This window comes from Aulostomus chinensis, chromosome 16 (assembly GCF_037954235.1).
Source record: "Aulostomus chinensis isolate RoL2024-O1b breed Wild chromosome 16, RoL_Achi_v1.0, whole genome shotgun sequence".
In the NCBI taxonomy this organism is placed as follows: Eukaryota; Metazoa; Chordata; class Actinopteri; order Syngnathiformes; family Aulostomidae; genus Aulostomus; species Aulostomus chinensis.
The window spans coordinates 6,918,490-6,937,357 of NC_141335.1; the positions used below are offsets into that span (position 1 = coordinate 6,918,490).

Consider the following 18,868-nt stretch of genomic DNA (forward strand, 5'->3'; position numbering starts at 1 on the left):
GATATATAAATACTAGTACAGTGATAACAGTAACAAAGAAGTATTACTGTCTCCGTTAATTTGATTTACATGTTTTAAGTCATTTTCTCCAACTTTGTCTGGTTTTCAGCTCGTACTTCATTAACCTGCTGCTGCTTTTTTTTTGTTGTCGTTGATAATAATCCAGAGTAACCTGCTGAGCGGTTACCTGACGGAACCCCGAGCGGTCGCGCACATCCTGCCTCCTCCCGCGGCTCGTCTCTCGTCGCCAGCTGCATGAACGTGCAGGGGTTGTGTTAACTTTTCCAGCTGATGAATGAGACGAGAGAGGGAAACGGACCAATAGGTGCGTGCTGTGTGAGTGCATGCATGCTGTCATCTACCACTGCGCAGTTGTGAGAACGTCGCAGGTCGGTTGAGTGAGGTAAGTCACGCGTCGGAAAGAGCGCAGACTGCTGCAAACGCAAAAAAAAAAAAAAAAGGACTTGGAGGCGATCAGGATGTTTGAGGGGATGCAGACGTAGGTAAGCTATCGGTAACTCTGAGGAGGGAGGTCTTCAAGCTTGTTGCGGAGCGCCGGCATAGACGTGACAAGGTCAAATGTTCACTAAAAGTCGCAGTGCGCCGCGTGCACGTGACAGACGCATCACATCTGTCTCTCCAAGTAGACCCGACAGCGCGCGAGCTGATGCTGCAGGACATGAGCTCATTAATTAAAACAACAACAAAAACATCAGGCTTGCATGCTGCAGTCTGGATGGTTTATGTTAGACAGTGCTGTGTGTGTGTGTGTGTGTGTGTGTGTGTGTGTGTGTGTGTGTGTGTGTGTGTTGTGATAGCTGCAGTTAAAAGGTGACCTGGCTTTAGACTCAAAGTTGCTGTGGGACAAAGATTGAGCACAGTCTGAGTTGAGGCATTGCAGCAGGTGACAGTGTGAGACTGTAGATCCTCTTCACACACAAATACAGACACATATACACACACACACACACACACACACACACACACACACACACAAACAAACAAACACACAGCAGGGGGCAGCATGAAAGAGCTCTGAGAATAGACTTGCTCACCATCATGTAAAAAACATTTAGGCTCTCACCCTGCACACACACACACACACACACACACAAAATCTTCTGTGTTTGATAAGGTCTGAAGCTGTTTGCCTCTCAGCAGTCCTGGTGTTTGGAGAAAGCTGCTTTGCTGGTCTGTTGTGTTAAGATTGTGGATGCTGGTGTTGCTGGTGTTGCTGGTTTTGACTGACCTGAGTGTAACTGATCATTAGAAGATGAACTGCATGTCTGATAACTAAATGTGTTTTTAGGTTGTCCACTTGCTCCTTCCATGCACCTGCTGGGTTGCATTCTGCTGCCTGACCAGAGGCAGATGTCGTCAGGTGGTAACTGTCCTTCATGAGGTGTTTCAGGTACCTCTTTCTCCTATGAGCTGCTTTTTCTTGCCCTTCTTGACTTGACAGCAACTGATTGGTTGATTTGGTTTGGAAAAAAATCTGCAGCCAAACAGGGAGCGACTGTACCTGCCACTTCCTGTCCTCACTCCTCACTTAAGGGCTGGTTCTGCGAGGGTTTCCCCTCCCTCCTCACACGACGCTGTCATCTCAACAGTCGATCTCTGTACCGGCCTCGGCGTTCCTCCCTGCAAGAAGCGTGTGCAGATAAGAGCCACAAGCACCTTATCATGACGTCACCTAGCTGCATGAGTTATGGATGCCACCCAGACACTCAGGGTCCTCTCCCAGCCCGCATGGCTCCAGTCTCCATAAATCTGCCCCCCATATCTTGTGCTTCAACAGATCCCATTTTGTCAAGGCGCCCTGGGAACCTTATTCCTCAGCCTTTGTCACCCCTTCCTGATGGCTCTAAAATTCTTCCTGTAACATGTCTCCCCTCATCTTCACTCTTTCTGAGAAAGTCTGAAGCCTCCAGACACAACCGTTGCAACAACGTCTTGCAGCTTCAGAACTCACTGCCTGTTTTTACAACTTCCTCGGCTGCTGGCTGAACTTAAAATGTTCAGTGTAGTTATGGCACCTGCTTGCTCTACAGAGTCAGGATTTCCTGAACATCTCACCGGGTGCTTGTTGGTTTTTGATCCCATTGCTCTCTACTGCAATCAAGGGGGGCTCAGACTATTAGGAGCCAAAGAAGCCATGTTGGTACAGCCAAGTTTTGAATCAACTGAGAGTCTGGAGATAATATAGAGAAATTAGTTTGTGAGCTTTGAAGATTAAGTTGGCTGGGGACAGTGAGGAAGCAGCAACAGCCTGACATTCACGACCACCACCAGCTGCCCTTGAGCAAGGTCCTGGATCCACCCTGGCTGCTCAGTAGCCAGCAGATCAGACTGTGGTTGTACTCGATAGCCTTCAGGATGTGACTGCAAAAGAGAACGTCATCACTGAGATTCCCCTGAAGTTTGTTTTTTGTACTCCATTTAACTTTTTTTTGAGAAACAAAAAGTTTCAGTTAATAATATGTGTGCATCTGGTTTCATATTGCACCTCTATAAATTTGAAAAACTCATGAGTGAAGTTTTCATGATCAAAATGAAACAGGGGCCAACATTCTAAACATGAATCATTTTTTTTCTGTCTGTACTTATCTGCCCATGTTGCGGAGGAGGAAAACTCAAAGCGTACGGCATGAACAGATCCTAGAACTCCCGCAATCAGTTAAACCCTCTCTGCCTGGTACGTTTCGTCTTTCAAACCTCCTTTTTGTAAAAGAAACACTTGAATAGTTATTTAAATATGTATCAGTCGATTTTTTTTTTTGGGTTAAATTATTGAAATAACCTCAGATGGCGTCACCAGTGGGAGCGGCGAGCGTTTTCCTGTGTAAGTACCTTTAACTAAGACACTGAAAGTCCCGCTGGCCTTCAGCCTCCGGCGCACGTCTCCCGTCAGGACCTTAAAACAACTCCACAACTATAATTAGAAAGTTCAGTGTGGAAGCCAGACCAGACTAACCGTGGTATGATGCCGTGACAACCGGATGACCAAGGGGCCTGATTGTGTTTACAGGCAGATTCCCTCTGAGGCAGAAAGTCATAAATCCTCATGTATGAATACTGACACTCGTTGAGTAGAAGTACTTTTTTTTTTTTTAGGATGGATTATTGCTTGACTAAAATCACCTTTCACCCAGTTTTTTTTATGTGTAAAATATAACACAAGCTCATTTACTGTCGCAATGGAAACCATACACTCCAAATATTTGTCTAGTGAAATGTCCCCAGCAAATATTTACAATTTCGATTCACTATCATAATTTAAAATTTACTTGAGGGAGAATATTCGATCAGGAAGTTTACATGCTAGGGCTCATTTTATTTACATCGGAATGTGGTTTTACTCCTCTCAAGCTTACCATAAATAAGTGTGGGTTTGTTTCACATTTTCTTTGGTAAAGCATCTTGTACACACAGATATACGTTTAGTGAGTTGCAAAGAGGCCAACGAGTCTGTCGTTGTTCTATCAACAAATGTTCTAACAGGCTTTTGTTCTTATTTGAGACAGTGGTTTAATAAAGGCAACAAGAATGTTTTTCTGTGTTTAAAAAAAAGACACAAAAATCCCCTCCTAACAATTCGGCAGTGGATGAGTTCATGTAACTTCCCAATGTTAGCTCAGGGAAACGCCTCGACACAATCACAAACATATTTTTAATCATTTGAATCAGAGCTGAGAGGGGGGGCAGTGTGACTCAGAGGTAGAGTGGCCCTCTGGCAACCCAAGGGTCGCTGGTTCCATCCTCGCTTCCCCAGGCGACCATGTCAAAGTATCCTTGAGCAAGATACTGAGCCCCTAATTGCAGCCTGTCCCGGTTGAACCCGCCTCTCGCCCAATGTCAGCTGGGATAGAATCCAGCCCCCCCACGACCCTTAGTGGATAAGCGGTATAGAAAATGGATGGATGGATGGATGGATGGATGGATGGATGGAAATCTGAGCTGAATTTAGCAGAAGTGGTTCTCAGCATGAAGTACAAGGATCCTGTTGTTTTTTTAGAGGTTCTTCTGCTTTTGTACTGCAGTTGTAAGGGTTTTAGGCAACTCCAAAAAAAACACAACCCCCCCCCACCACCAAAATACGACTGTATAAGGCTTGGACTGATGTGAAGCTGTAAAGAAATTTTCAGTCAGAAATCCCCCAGTTGAGATAATTAACTTTAGGGTTTGGTCTACAAGAATACATCATCCCACAAGTCAGTGTAGTAGTTAGATGATTGATCGCTAAGTGCAACAGTGGAATTGAACCCCTGCTCGCTTGAGTACGTTGTCCTATGGCCTCTGAGATGTTTCACACGTAGCCACTAACATACCTATGCATCTCACTTAATCACATGGGTGTCTTGTTACCATGCCGTCCACATGCGCAGCTGAAGGGTCTGGTTACAGCCTGTGAGGTCACGCTTTCTTTATTTGAACCTGCTCAATAGGAGGAAGCTTCATTTGCAGAATACGGTTTTGATTAAGGCAGTTGAGTGATTAGAGAATTCTTATGAGTCACAAAAGCAACTGATAGAAAGCGATTTTAAAGACCCCGGGCTGTCTTCCTTTACAGGGTGGGGTACACACGTCCTTTACTGTTCTTATGAGTAAACAAGTTACATCACTCGTACCATCTGAGTAGGCAAAAACATACTTATGCTTGAAGGGTCAGTAAATGTCATATATGATAGCCCTTTCAGCACCATCTTTTCTTTTTTCTGATATTTGTTATTTTCCCTTAAATCTGCACAGTCCGCAATAACTTTTGGACACGACTTTGCATATCTGCAAATTCTGAGCTCGTTCTATTCGTGAGTATGAGGTGTTACAGGGCATATGATTCGGGGGGACCTTGTCTTTGTTTCTGGTGCGGTGTGAATGCACCATCAGGCATTGTTTTTGGGTGAGCACTCTGTATTTGAGTTTGATTAAAAAGGAAAAAAAAAAAAAAAAGAAAGCCCATTGATTTAAGGGATTGATTCATCTTCTGGGTGTGTTGAGTAAAAATTAAAAACTTATTAATTTAATAAGCTTTATCCCCATAGGTTCCCCAGTAGTTGATGGACCTCCACAGTCCAGTTGGAATTCAGTATTAGATGTGTAACATTTAGTGGTGAAAAAAAGCACACTGACACATTTTCATGGTCAAAATTGTGGGGGCCAGTGTGACATCACACCAGGAGACACGCCCCTTCACATGGGTGCTGCATGACATGTTTTGTATGTATCAGCGATTTTCTCACGTTTTGGGCACGCGGGCAAAATGATTCATTTTGAGGAACTGCCCATGGCGCACGAGACATCTGATGACCTTTGTTCATGAAAGTTCATCAGATTTCCATGCAATTAGTCATCATAGTGGGGCGAAGATGTAAATTTTGTATTTCTATCGATATCTCATCTCATCTCTTCATCAAGTCAAGTCAGTTTTATTTATATAGCTCCAAATCACGACAACAGTTCTCTCATGACACTTTCCAAGTAGAGCAGGTCCAGTACCTCACTCCTTCAATGAACCTCCACCCAACAATTCTCCATCAGCAAGCACATCCTGCAACAGCGGCGCCAGAACCTTCCTTTTAACAGGCAGGAACGTCGAGCAGACCCAGGCTCAATGGGGACGGCCTTCTGCTTTGACCGGTTGGGGGGAAAGAGAGCAGGAGAGCAGGGCAGAGACAAAGACAGATAATGGAGGAAGACAGATATGCAGAAGGAAAGAGAGGGACAGAGATAAAGAGAGAGAGAAAGGGAAGAGACTGATGGACAGAGGGGGACGTGAGCAGGTGGAGCTACGGATGGCAGCTTGAGCCTCTTCAGGTCTGCAGCCTCCTCCAGCAGCACCCGGGATCTGGGATGAGGGGAGCCCGAAGGCTCCGGAGAAGAAGATGAGTTAGTAATATGTATGAGTATGATTTATGTATGACTAATATAGGAGGACAGAGAGGAGTAGAGAGAAGCCCAGTGCACCATGGGAGATCCCCGGCAGCCTAAGCCTATAGCAGCATATCTAAGGGCCAGCCTAAGCAGCCCAACTATAAGCCTGATCAAAAAGGAAGGTCTTAAGTCTGCTCTTAAAGGTCGAGAGGGTGCCCGCATCCCGGACTGAAACTGGGAGATGGTTCCACAGGAGGGGAGCCTGATGGCACGAAGTCCAGGCCATCTGATGTTTGAAATCTTTTTGACTGAGAGATGTTCCAGTTTAGTTGACACCATGCAGTACACCTAGACATGTCTGGCAGACACTCTTCCAGGTGTAATACAGACAGACAGACAGACAGATAATTTCAAGGGAAGTCATGTGCTAATTTTTAACAACAACCAATCATTCTGGATCGCGGTATCATCAATTATAGCATCCAATGTACTGATATCAAATTTTTGTACTACTTAATATTTGTATAAACATCAGGCCTAAACATCCATTAATGGGCGGGCTCTGGTCATTTCTATCATAATCTCTCCTCCACGTATGGTATTTTCTTTTATAGCGTCCTCGATGGTTTCAACAGATGGACTCCAGGCTCCAGAGAACATGAAGCGGGTCAGGACCTAATTGTCTGTTATCCTTGAGTCCAGAGAATACAACTGGTGCCGCCTCACGCAGTAACAGAGAGAACAATTGAGTAATGCATTCCAAATTGCAAAAGGATGTCAAATTAACCTGCCCCACCATTGAAAACACGGTTATGGCAGAGCTCCAACATATTCAGGTCAAGAGGATGGATAGTCTCTGATAAGGTAGAAAGGGTAAATCAGGATGAGAGCCAAAGACTGATGATTTAAACACATGACTAAAATACGGGGGAGGGGGGGGGGTTACAGAAGAGTACTGACCACATCATTTAGCGTGACCACATGCAGACGAAATGTCCTCGACTGGTTCTCTCCTAAAGAGGTAAATCCCAGAATGGAGGGACTTCACCTTCCCTGGATTAACAGGAATCCATTGTCTGTGGGACATTTCATCCATCTTGACAGGCATTTGGTCCGAGGATGTGACCTCTACTGACCATTCACAATGATCTAGCCAGGTAAAGACGAGGAGGGTTTTCTCATTGGCATACCTCCCCGAGGAGCTGCCTGTTTTTAATCGCGTCAATCCAAAACTTAATCCCTCCAAACATAGCCTTAAAAATTTTAATCTCAAATGGAATTCCCGTCTCTCTCTCTCTCTCTGTCTGTCTTTTGTGTCTTCTGAGTCATTTAGGGGTTAAAGAGGCCATCTGTTGAAATTCCTTTGGCTAATTGTGTCCTCTTAAATCTCAGTATGTGGTCAAAAAGCCACTTCCAGCTCATTCATGTCATTCCCTCCTCCTTTCCAGGACCCACCTCTTATGCCACAGTCATCACAGGATGTACTTGAAGTAGACATGTAGGATGTGTGCTTGCTTATAACATTTTACTTCTAAAAATGGCATCAGAGGGATCTGAATAGGGTAAACAGGAAGGGGAGGAGTTGGTGACATAAGAAGACAGATACACTTTTCTCCTTGGTGTTTACCACATGCTCAGTCAAAAGTCATCAAATTCACTTTTCTCCAGCGTAAAAAAAAAAAACTTGCGTCACATTCGCTACAAAATAACGCACAACGCGCGCAAATGGCGGAGCTCGTTAAAAGCGCAATCGTAACAAACAAAACTTGATTCGGTGCTTAGAGGAGCGTCCGCTGCCGCTAATTTGTAAGCGAAGATGAGGGAGATTACTGTTGGACAAACCAAAATCCTGAACGTTATCTAGCTGATGACTTTTGACAGAGAAATGCAAACACGAGCTAACCCACCCACTACTTTTCATTATTTTAAGCTAACAAGTGACTTCTGTGGGTCTCAGCTCCCTAGAGCACACACAAAAGAGAGAGAGAGAGAGAGAGAGAGAGAGAGAAGGGGTTTATCTCCTTGTCTGGCTCTGGTGATGATGGCAAATAGGTTGATTTGGCAGCAGGTTCTGTTTTTGCAGGCTGAACACTGTAACGTCAGTGACAGTTAGATGCCTCTCAGGAATCAGTTGGTGGCAAAACATCAACCTCAAATGCACCTGCTGGGCTACGGACTGAAAGCCTTTTCATCGCTGGCAGTGCACGTTTGCTTGCTCTTCATCTTCTTCAGTTTCGTTCCTCACACTTCCTTTCAAATATCCGGAGGGGGAAGATACTTGCTAGCAACCTCCTTATTCTGTCTTTTCTCTGTTTTTAGTCCCTCTTTTTTCCTCTCGTGTTCCAAGTCTTTGGAAAAACTCAGTCAAGGCTGTGTCCTTTTGAACTGACTTTTGCTTTTGGCTACAGAAACAACAAATAGGAAATGAGAGCAGGAGAGATAGAGAGAGAGAGTTGTGATGGAAAGATTTATGTGTGGGAAATTAAGGAAATTGAGTGCCAAGTTATGAAAATGAAGAGTAGTTTTGTGTCTTCTTACAAGCGGCATGAGACCTTGGCTTCATGACCGCGAGGGAGCAGCCAGTCTCCTTCACAGATGGTTTCTGTCCAAAACCTCAGTAAGCTTTTTTTAGACAGGGGGGAGACAGGGTGTGGATGACTGTGTACCTACCACGACTATATGAGCAAACAGCACAGACTGACACTTAGCTTAGTGTACAAGTGACCATAAACAACTCCTCGGCAATGTGGTTCAGACAGTGTTATGATGGAATTATACACTGGTGTCAGTCCATGCAGACACTTAGGAAAACAAGCTGCACTCTAAAGGGAGTCACAGAGGTGTTTGTGCTGTGTTGACACCCAACACTTTCTTTTTCTTGCCTGATTTAGAACAGAACATTGTGTTGCACAATAGCAATACTGATTGCACATTTTTTCCTGGACTGAGACAGTTGTTCCATCTCATTCACTGTTCATGGATTGAACGATACGGGCGAACGCTGTCTTTCCTATACCAACACCTCATGTTGTTTTGTCCTTGACGTCACCGTCAGCATTTGTATTGACCTTCCGTCCAAGTACATGTGGTGTCTGTATTTGTAAAAAACAGTATAGTTAAATGGGAGTAAAGCAGAGATCACATGATTAATGGTAGAAGTGAACAGCTCCCTCCAGGCAGTTCTGCCAATAGATTGACCAAAAGCAATCAATCCCTCTTTCGTCACTAAGGGAATGATGTGGCACGGAACTTTTCTGAGAAAAACAGAACAGGAATAACTTTTAGTTTTCCTTTCTTGATGTTAAGTGAGTTGCAACTGCCAAAGTGAAAAAAAAGTTGTTCCTTTTTGAGTCTTGTTCAGCAACTGAATTCTTTACTTCAACACATAATAATAATAATGATAATAATAATAATAATAATAATAATAATTCCAAGTTTTGTTTTCCAATGAAAAATTAAGCCAGGGAACCAGCAAATGAGTTTGGTAAGAGATTGTTTGCTTTCATTGCCATTTTGCAGAGCGTTACCACATATATTTCAGTTTAAAGCAACTGCCTTTACCACGACTGATTACAGTAAGTGGCCAGAATTCTTTGCTTGCTGTGCCCTTTATCATTCTGTGGGAATTTATTTTGATGCAGGAATAAAGAAGTTATTCATCAACCAAAAATGTTACAAAGCAAAGACTCACGCACGTTCAGGATGACATTTCACGTCCCCCCCCCAGATGCCTTAAATTGCAATCTGACGTTCCACAATTTAAGTGCATTCTGGTAACTAAAAGTTGAAAATTTACGTATGTTTTGACTCAGATCAGACTCAAATAAGCTGGACTACAATTTAATGATTTTATATATATATTTTTTAACGTGCTACCCATTTTTGTTTTACAGGCAGGAAGTGCGTTCCTTTGACAACTCTTAGAGCTAACTTTTACAAGGGGCACTTGAAAGCATCATGGTGGTGGGGGGGGGGGGGGGGGGGTGGAGGGGTAGTTGAGCAGTTCCCTCAGCTCTGAGGACACATCGCGGACCAGATACCTCGAAGCTTCACGGACTGTGATGAGAAGGTAGGGCATCTCATTATTCATTGATTAAACACGGAGTTAAACCTCCGTATCTCCATGGCAACGGCTTATGTCCGTTACCTCTGCGGCGGCTGCGTACTCGGCACGCAAAAAGCCGAGGGGTTGAAATTTAGGATAAAATCACAATGACGCATTTGGAGTGAAACTCTCCCAACTTTTGTGTTTGAGTGTGGCAGTTCTGCTTGTTTTTATTCTGTTTTTTTTTTTAAATGTCTTTCTTGAAGTAGTGAGCGACTGTCGGCTGTAGGGTTGCCGGCGTTCACGTATCACTCCCCAGCATGCCTTCTTTGTTGACTGGGAAGAAAACTTAATTTTAGCGCCAACTCCGAGCAGGGCGTAGTTAGCTCGTTAATACTGTCACTCGGCATTGAGGGCTAGTTTATAAACGACATTCTCGCGCTTTGGTTACAAAAAATAAAGTATTCTGTCATTAGATAAGAACGTCATATCCTGTAATAGTTGGGTTTCGTATGATACACGTGGTCTCCCTTCCTTGGAGTCAATAACGCTGAACCTGTTGCCACGCAGTTTGTGACTGGGCACCAGTTTCATTAAGCTCCTCTCAAATGGACAAAGGAGGATCTTTTTCAGTTGGTAGTCTGTTATTTTAGATCAGAGTCTTGTTTCTTTTTTTTTCTCTTTTTTTTTTAGTTGTGTGTAGCCGTAGAGGAGAGCCAGTGACAGATTATGGGGCATATGACTGCTGCTGCTGCCTCGACGGAGCCACGTGTTAGACAGGGGTGAGATTCAGTGGCGGACCGTCACGTAGAAAAATCGTGCATTTCAGGACATGAACGCACATAAAAACAGCTTTATACGCATATCAGATGGAGATAATCCAAATCGGAAATGGGGGCATAAATAGATAACATTCTGTTGGATAAATCTGCGAATCTGTGTCAATTTTTATGTAAGTAGGTCAGTAATACCAGCCAGTGTCTAATCAGTCGTATAGGACTGCAGATATGGGGTTTTTTTTTTCTTCAGGTAATTATAATCAAGGAGACATAAGTCAAATTGTGAACAGGTATATTCTTTTAAAACCAATAACATAAAACAAGGAAGGGGAAGGATGTTGAGACCTTCTAACCCAACTCGTGGGGAACCCCCCCCCCCCCCAGCTTTTCTTATAAAGTTAACTGAAATTTTTGGTGAAAAGAAAAATAAACAAAATAACTCCCTGAAGTTTTACAAAGTAAATACGATGCAAATATTTTTTTAATTGTCAGTTATTATAGAAAATGATTGACCTTGAGCATCTTCATGTGTCTGTGTATATATGTGTGCGTGCGTGTGTGTCTGTGTGTATATGTATATATATATATATATATATATATATATAAAGGGAGAGAGGGAGTATTTTAGTTCATCGCAGGATGACTGTTGCTCCTCTGTGTCAGGGGATGTCCGAAAGTGAGCGGCGTGTTTCGGGGCTGGGCACTAAGTCACACATGTCTGTGTGCTATTTCTGACACTACTGACCCTGGAGCAAGGAGAGGAGGGCACCAGAATGGTAGCTTTGTTTTCTAGTGAGCAGCTGACAGCGGCATTAGCAGCTCACTTCTTGGTATACAGGACCATCTGTTATAGAGCAGTTTGGTCGTCCCAACTTTTACCTGAATTGACTAGATCTGCGTTGTAGGAAAAAAGAAAAAAAACGCGTGAATAATTATTGTCAGCAGAAGCATTTTCTGGGTGGTGGCAGCTCGTGGCATGAAGATGAGATGAGTCTAAGATGACTCATCAAGAGTAACCACAGGCTCTTTCGTATAAGTCATGTAAACCCATCTGTGTGAGCTGTGGCACATCCCAGTTCACCAGTCTGGTGTTTATCCAGACGACCTGAATCAACTGGAAAGACGGGCAGCTGGAGTTGGCCTTTGTTCCTGCTCTCTCTAATTGGCAGGAAATGATTTGGGGGCAAAGGGTGATGTCACGGCAAGGACAATGGATTTGAAGACCTTTTATATGGCCTCTCTCATCTGGTATGGATGTGTGGGTTTTGTGTTTTTGTTTTGTTTTGTTTTCATTCTGGAGTTTTTCCCATAGGGATTATTTACCAGTATGTTGCTCGCATTAGTTTCTCACGAAACGCTGTCTTTGTGCCATTGTTACTGTCTCTATTATTCTGATTACGTCCCATCCTGCACAGACAGAAAAACAGAGTTTAATCATAGAGGACTTAAGCAGAGTACTGAACATCTGTGCTTAATGAAAGTTCCCTTGCAACTAAAGAGTGAAAGTGAAATTGGCTCTCAACTTCAAACTCAGACAGAGATTATTAATGGCACTGAGAAAAGAGGAAAATAGTAGTTTACACATTTTAATTTGAAACCCGGTACTTTCTACGAGAAACTTTTTAATGTTTCAAATTAGGGATGCAAACAGTCAATCGATTATCGATTAATTGTCGATAAGAAATTACCCGACTAAAATAAATTAATTGGGTTTTGAACCAGCAATTCCCCGTCAGTCCACGTGAGGGCGCTTGACGCCAGACGTACTTGACGCACACGCAGGAACATATGTAGGATGAAGAGGTCAAGACGGAGTGCAGTATGGAGCCACTTCAAGCTGATTAATGACGACAAAAAGGCCAAATGCAAAATATGTGGAAGTATTTTTAAATACAAAAACTCAACAACTTCGCTGAATTACCACCCAAATACGTCGCATTCAGCCGTGTTACAAGGAGCGACTGGTCCCCAGCCTCCCATCACCACAGCGTTGGCACAAAGGTCATGTGACTCCACGAAAGCAGAGCGTATGACCCAGCGGTTGTGTGACATGCTTCCTACACACATGCTACATATCACAGTGTTTCTCCATGTATCACCGTTGAAAAGCTAAAATCCGCATCTCACTTTTAACACCCGTGAATGTACTACTTAAGGATTGTGTTTTGCTGCTAAGTGCCAGTGCACTTATTTATTTTCATGTCAAAGTAGTCTACGTATTATTACATGCTTCTGTTCGTGAATGAATGTTTTGTTCCCTGCCCTGAATAAATCTTTGATTAAGGAATATGATTTTCATTTTCTCTTTATGTCAGGAAGGAAAATATAAGGAATATATAAGGAAGATAGCATTTTATGTTGCGTGTACAGTAGATATTCAGGGGGAAATTCAGCTTCTTAGAAAAATTGCTGCTTATCAATTAATTGATCATCAATTGATAAGATGGACCAACTATCGATTAATGAATTACTCGATAATTTGCATCCCTATTTCAAATGGTTGCCAAGTTTACATTTTGTGCTTTGATGGGATGCCAGACTAAAGTTTACTAAACACTTACTTGGTTTAACATTTTCAGTGTCCGTGGTTATTTGTCTATTAGTGCCTTTCAATAAACGTATCGTGATGCACATTTTGAAGTTTTGCACTGGAAAAGGTTAACTTAAACTGCAAAATTTGACCAAAAAACTCAAAGTCCGCCTTCAGAGAGATTCCCAAACTAAGCCTCTGTCTCCTGATAGTGTACAACATGTCCAATACTCTGACCCTTCCATCGAAGAACCCTCTAAACTTGCCAACTTTCGCTGTAAATGGCCAAAACAATGATCTTTTGTGTTTCCGGGTCCGTTCCCTCTTCTTTGCCACTGCCTTCAAAACCATGCGTTGCGCTGCCTATACCCCTATCCTCTAAGGGAGGTTTACACCACCTAGCTTAGTTTATTTGCTCCCTCCCACTTCATGGAAATGCCTTTTATTTATTCTACTTAAATTCACATAAAATTCACTTGACATTAAATGGAAACGTAGCTTATCAGAACATTTGTTGTGACCAAATCCTACGGTGTTATCCTGCTAATGTGCCACTGAGTATCCAAATGCTTCTCGGTCCTTGAAGTGATGCAGTGAAGAAGAATTTGGCCTCCTCTCAAGGTTCTTCAGTTTATATTCTTTTAACTGAGCTTTGTTGGTTTGATATATTTTTGTTGTATTCTGTTTTATATGAAGAAAATTTCTTTCAGCCACTTGCATGAAATCAGAACTTGAAGTCGTGGCTTCTGACAGTCAGATTAGTTTCCCACCAAACCAAAGGTGGAGAGTTGGGAAGCTTAGGCAGTGTTACATTTCTGCCAAAGGGGCAGAGACGATTCAAGGTTAGACTGACAATACAAACTTCTCCCTCGCTCAAAAGGCAACCAGTTGCAATGAAAGTCGATGATGGCTTTTTTTTGGGGGGGGGTGGTTGGAGTGTTTTTCTTTTTCTCTTCCAGACTCTCACTTGTGTTGCACAATGGCAGCTGTTGTTGAAATGTATTAAAAACAATTTGTGTGAAAATAATTTGTGAATTAGTCAGCCCGAGTCATAATGCATTATCTGTGAGTCCTGCTCATCACAGCACAGCAGCACAAAAATGTTTTGTCTCAGTAAAGATGGATTAATATGTTTGGGTGTCGGCTGCATGCAGATGGTGTTCTTTCTTCTCTGTTGATGTTATTGCCAGGACTAATATCGATGTTCTCATTAGTGCAACATGCAAGAGCTGGGATTTTCCCACTCACCAAACACTTCCATCTGGTCATTGAACCTTCATTAATGTGCAGTTTTGAAGACAGTTTTAATTTTCATCAGATAATCTGACAGACTGGGGTGGGCTTCTTCATTCATCTGGAAATGTCTCCAAACTGCTGACACCTCTCCTCACCCGCAGGAATAGTGAGAGTCTCATGCCATTGAGATATGCGCGTGGTGTCAAGTGCAAATGTACGGAAACATTTTTGTGAGGAGTTTGTTATCCTAAAGAGAAGACGACTTGAGAAATGGCGGTTTCTTTACAGTAATGATATGATTTATTTTGAGAAACCTGCATCTTTTATTTAAGAAAACATTTTTGTGCAATACAGATCCTTGAAAAAATGGCAAGGTAATCATTTCACTGTTTCCCTATTTAAATTTGAATAACAACACAATGCTAATTCCCTCTAACATTGCGCATCATATCACGATTGCAATATTAGTCAAAATAACAGTTTTCCTCCAGATTGTTCAGCCCTGCTTAATCTGCATGCTAACAGTTCTGAATGTGTTCCCTGAGGCTGACTGAGGACAGAATCGGTACGGCAGGTAGGAAATACAGCCTGAGATGAGAAGTCAGAGTGCTGCAGCAGAACTGTAAGGTATTTTTGGATGCTCTTGAGCAAGAAGTGTTTTATGAGTGTGTCTGTAATTCTAGGAAAGATCTGCAATAGGATAGCAGATTTGAACAGCACAAGAACCATTACCAAGGTGGTGTAAACATTACACTCATCCAAAGCATGTTTAAACGGTGTGATGAGCCTGCTCCTCGTTTTAAGACCTCTATCTGTTGGTATTTAAAGTATACAGAGGTCTGTTAAGCTGATCTAGGGACAAACAGGTTTGTAAGGGTGCTGGAAACACTAGAAAGTTAAACCAAGGTTAAAACCAGGACTAAACCCCCGGCAATAGCTGAAGAAAAATAAGGACGCAAAACATGCAAGGCAAACCAAACCCTGAGCTCGCTTAATCATTCTGTCCCTAATATGTATATGTATAAGTACTTTATCACAGCTATAAGATGCTGGAAAGTACTTGAAGGTACTGGACTTTGACTTTGTAAAAAGTGTCAGCCCTGAGATGATGGGCATCCTCATGCTCAAGCCCTGAGGAAAGGGTTTCTTTAAAGGGCTGTCAAGGGGGAAATTAGAATTGTACGTTTTCTAGCCTCATAATTATCATTTCAGGTATTTGTGACTCACCATTTAGGACCGTCCTATTTGGCGAGAGGAACAACATTTTATTCCTCAACAATGGAGAAGGAAATATTTAATTACTGACCCTCTTTTTTTAAACTTTGTCTGCTTTTAGTGTGCTGATTGTTTTTGTTGGATGTTGCTAGGAAACCAAAATGGTTAAGTGTGTCGCTGGTGCCAAACTGGACTCTTGTACCACTCTACGGACTACAAAGTGTGTGTTATGGGCAGCATTTCAACACAAGGCCATTAATGCCAGTTGGCTCATTTTGGTTGAGAGAGGCATACTTTACAGAATCTGGGGCAAGCTGTGTTTGAGCTGTGAGGCATCACAGGAAATGTACAGATACTTGCAGGCAAGTTGACCGATATTTCCTTCAATTTCTATCTCCTTACTTTGTAGGATACAAATAAATGGATTGCATTGCGAGAATACATTTCTGAGGCTGGTTGTTTTCAGTTGCGGTGTGTCCGAAGGCGGTCCGTCCATGACTGACTGAGCATCAGTAATTAAGACTCTCCTTATCGACTCCTGTTTGGATGAGGTGGCTCTAATCACTTTCGTACAGGGCTGCTTGTGCCTGGCTTTGTTTAGATGCCTCCAAGTATTTCTAAAATCGCTCCGAATGTTTTCTCTGTCCCCCGATAGCGGTAGCAAAGACTGGCTAAGCACTTGCAGCGGTCAAAGCAGACGTATGTCCCCACTGAGCCTGGATCTGCTTGACGTTCCTTCCTGTTAAAAGGAAGGTTTTCGTCGCCGCTGTTGCAGGATGTGCTTGCTGATGGAGACTTGTAGGGTGTAAATTCACTGAAGGAGTGAGGGGCTGGACCTGCTGTACTCGTAAAATGTCGTGACATAACTTTGGTTGTGATTCGGCGCAATACAAATAAAATTGGCTTTACTTGACATCTTTAATGAACAAAAAAGACGGCACTGATTTAAAAAAAAAAGAGAAAAAAAAGACGTGAGTCTGTGGATGCTTCACCATTCCATCACTGGAAAACCTTTGTGACTCTATCAGCTGATAGATGAAGTGTTGACCTAATGGTGGCTGATGTATCAATGACTAGTTGTAGATAAATGGTCAGGAATGCCTCACTCGAAATGTCTGCAACCAAATGTATAATACTGTTGTTTGACATCCACTCTTGTCTTTTGTCTGTTTGATATTCTAGACAGTCCGACTCCACAGTAGGGTTGAGGCATGTTACTTCATATGCTGTCTTCATATAAAGCCATGCCTGTCCTTGCTGAGAGCACACGCATGACCAGCCAAATTCATTCATCATGTCTGTTAGCAACATAGACGGTGAACTTGGAAGGAGCCAGCAGCAGTGTGTTCATCTGTGAGCAAATTAAATCATTGTTGCTGGTTTTATCTCTACTTAACGAAATTAATGAATGCATCAAGTATGACGCCAGAATCTTAACGGTGAAACTTGGTGTTGTAAAATGCAATCTACAGAAGTCACTGTGAGTTTTTGCTGGTGGATGGTCACATTTTTTAACCCTGTGGAGTTTTCTTGTAATTAAACAAAAGTTTGTCCTCAGCAGAAGGTCCTATCAAAGTTTATTGTGATTACTAAGAACGTGTTTCCTTCCTTCGAGGCTCCAGATTCACCAATGTGGACATTCATGGTTGTCTACTTCCCTGCATTTGCCTCTGTATTACTGTGTTTCCTAGGAAATTAGAGTCACCAGTTGACCACCGTTTTGATCCATTAGCAGGGATGTGTGTCAGATTAGGTCAAGGCATGCAACATGCATGAGGCTGCACGTGGTAAACAAAACTTGAGCTCATGCATGTTATCAGCCTATGACAAAGTGTTACTCGTTAATTTAAACATTTCACCTCAAACTATTGTGTTTAAATGCTTATTATCCATGTACTCGGTCAACTGTTTATCTTGTTTTGATGCCAAAGCACTCTGTATTTTCTCAGGAGGAATTTTAACAGTAAACAGTTGTTTTATTTGTGGAAGGTGTCAAGCAACCATCCGAGCACATGTATTCCATCACGTCTAGTGGAAGAGATGCCCAGAAAGGATAAAGGGTGAGAGAGAGGTCATAGAGGGAGGAATCAAGGGTTATTTGGGGTGAGAGAAGATTAAAATTAAAGGGGAGGAAAACTATGAGTTGTGTAAGCCCACAAGTGTGTGACAGACATGAAAATTATAAAATTAAAGAGGAGGCGCCATCTGCCACCAAGCAGAACAGATGAGAATATAAAGGCCCGTGGACGGGCGGTTGACATTGAGTATGATGAAGAAACAATCCCTCAACGCTCAGCGTAGCGTCTTTTGCACTCGCTTTTTGTAGAATTTTCTTTGGACCCTTCCGTATCAAGAGAAGGGTCTACCCCGGCCCTCACTCCCTTTACCATTTGCCTGAATCAATAGAAATGTAGGAGTTGGCATCTATATGCCAGTGAATGTCACATCCTTGGAATGTTAAAATATGTAGGAAGGGTTTGGTCGGGGGAGGTGGGGGGGGGGGTAGAGAGAGGGATGGATACTGTTGCAAGGACGAGGGGCAGGTCCAACATGCAGCTGCAGACATGAGTGTCCACCTCCTAAACCTCTAAACCCTCTTAGTGGTATAAAAGGAAGCATCTCAGCTCCTGGGTTTCTGCTGGAAGATCTTGTCCCTGCTTGAACTCTGCTTTATGTAAGTTCATTCAAAACAGAAGAGCTTTTCCACATGCATGCGTTATTAGTATATTTAAGAGAAATGCAGTGCTGCTGGATGAGGCTTGTTTTGGTGAAGCTCCGGCACTTCTTTTGTTTTCTCTGCAGTTGTCTTATTTTATGTAACAAATTAACAGCCAGTTATTTAACCGCTGTTGTGGATTATGTTTTAATTGGCTCATTTAAATATCTAGACATGGAAAGGAGACACAGATGGCAGCTGTTGATAAAAATGTAGGTACATGCTCGATGTGTTTGTGTTGTTTTAAGTGTTGGAAACACGTAGCGTTATCTGTGTTTTTCAGACCTGGAGCCACCCTCATTCTGCCCTGACTGAACGCGTGTCTCCCACGCAGTAAAAGGAACCATGACGGCACTCAACACACCCCGAGACAAGTAAGAAAACCCTTAAAGGCAGACAGAACCTTATGCAGACAATGGCACTGACAAGTCCCAAAGTCCTCTTATAATGTTTTTTGTTTTGTATTTTGTATTTTT

General features: G+C 42.7%; 1 protein-coding gene across 5 annotated transcripts in view; it reads left to right on the forward strand.

Moving 5' to 3' along the window:
- The first annotated feature begins 359 nt into the window (after positions 1-359).
- The window catches only part of LOC147247321 (equilibrative nucleoside transporter 1-like), a 29,841-nt gene continuing 11,332 nt past the window's right edge, over positions 360-18,868 (forward strand). The window contains exons 1-2 of one of the 5 annotated variants that reach the window (XM_086180727.1): positions 360-403; positions 18,676-18,766. In XM_086180727.1, coding sequence (XP_086036853.1) covers positions 18,738-18,766 — 29 coding nt within the window. In that variant the 5' untranslated portion in view covers positions 360-403; positions 18,676-18,737. Of the gene's footprint in view, positions 404-424; positions 504-2,641; positions 2,696-9,859; positions 9,941-18,234; positions 18,351-18,675; positions 18,767-18,868 lie in introns of those variants that run through there. The other 4 variants (XM_086180728.1, XM_086180729.1, XM_086180725.1 and 1 more) reach the window with 4 other exon arrangements.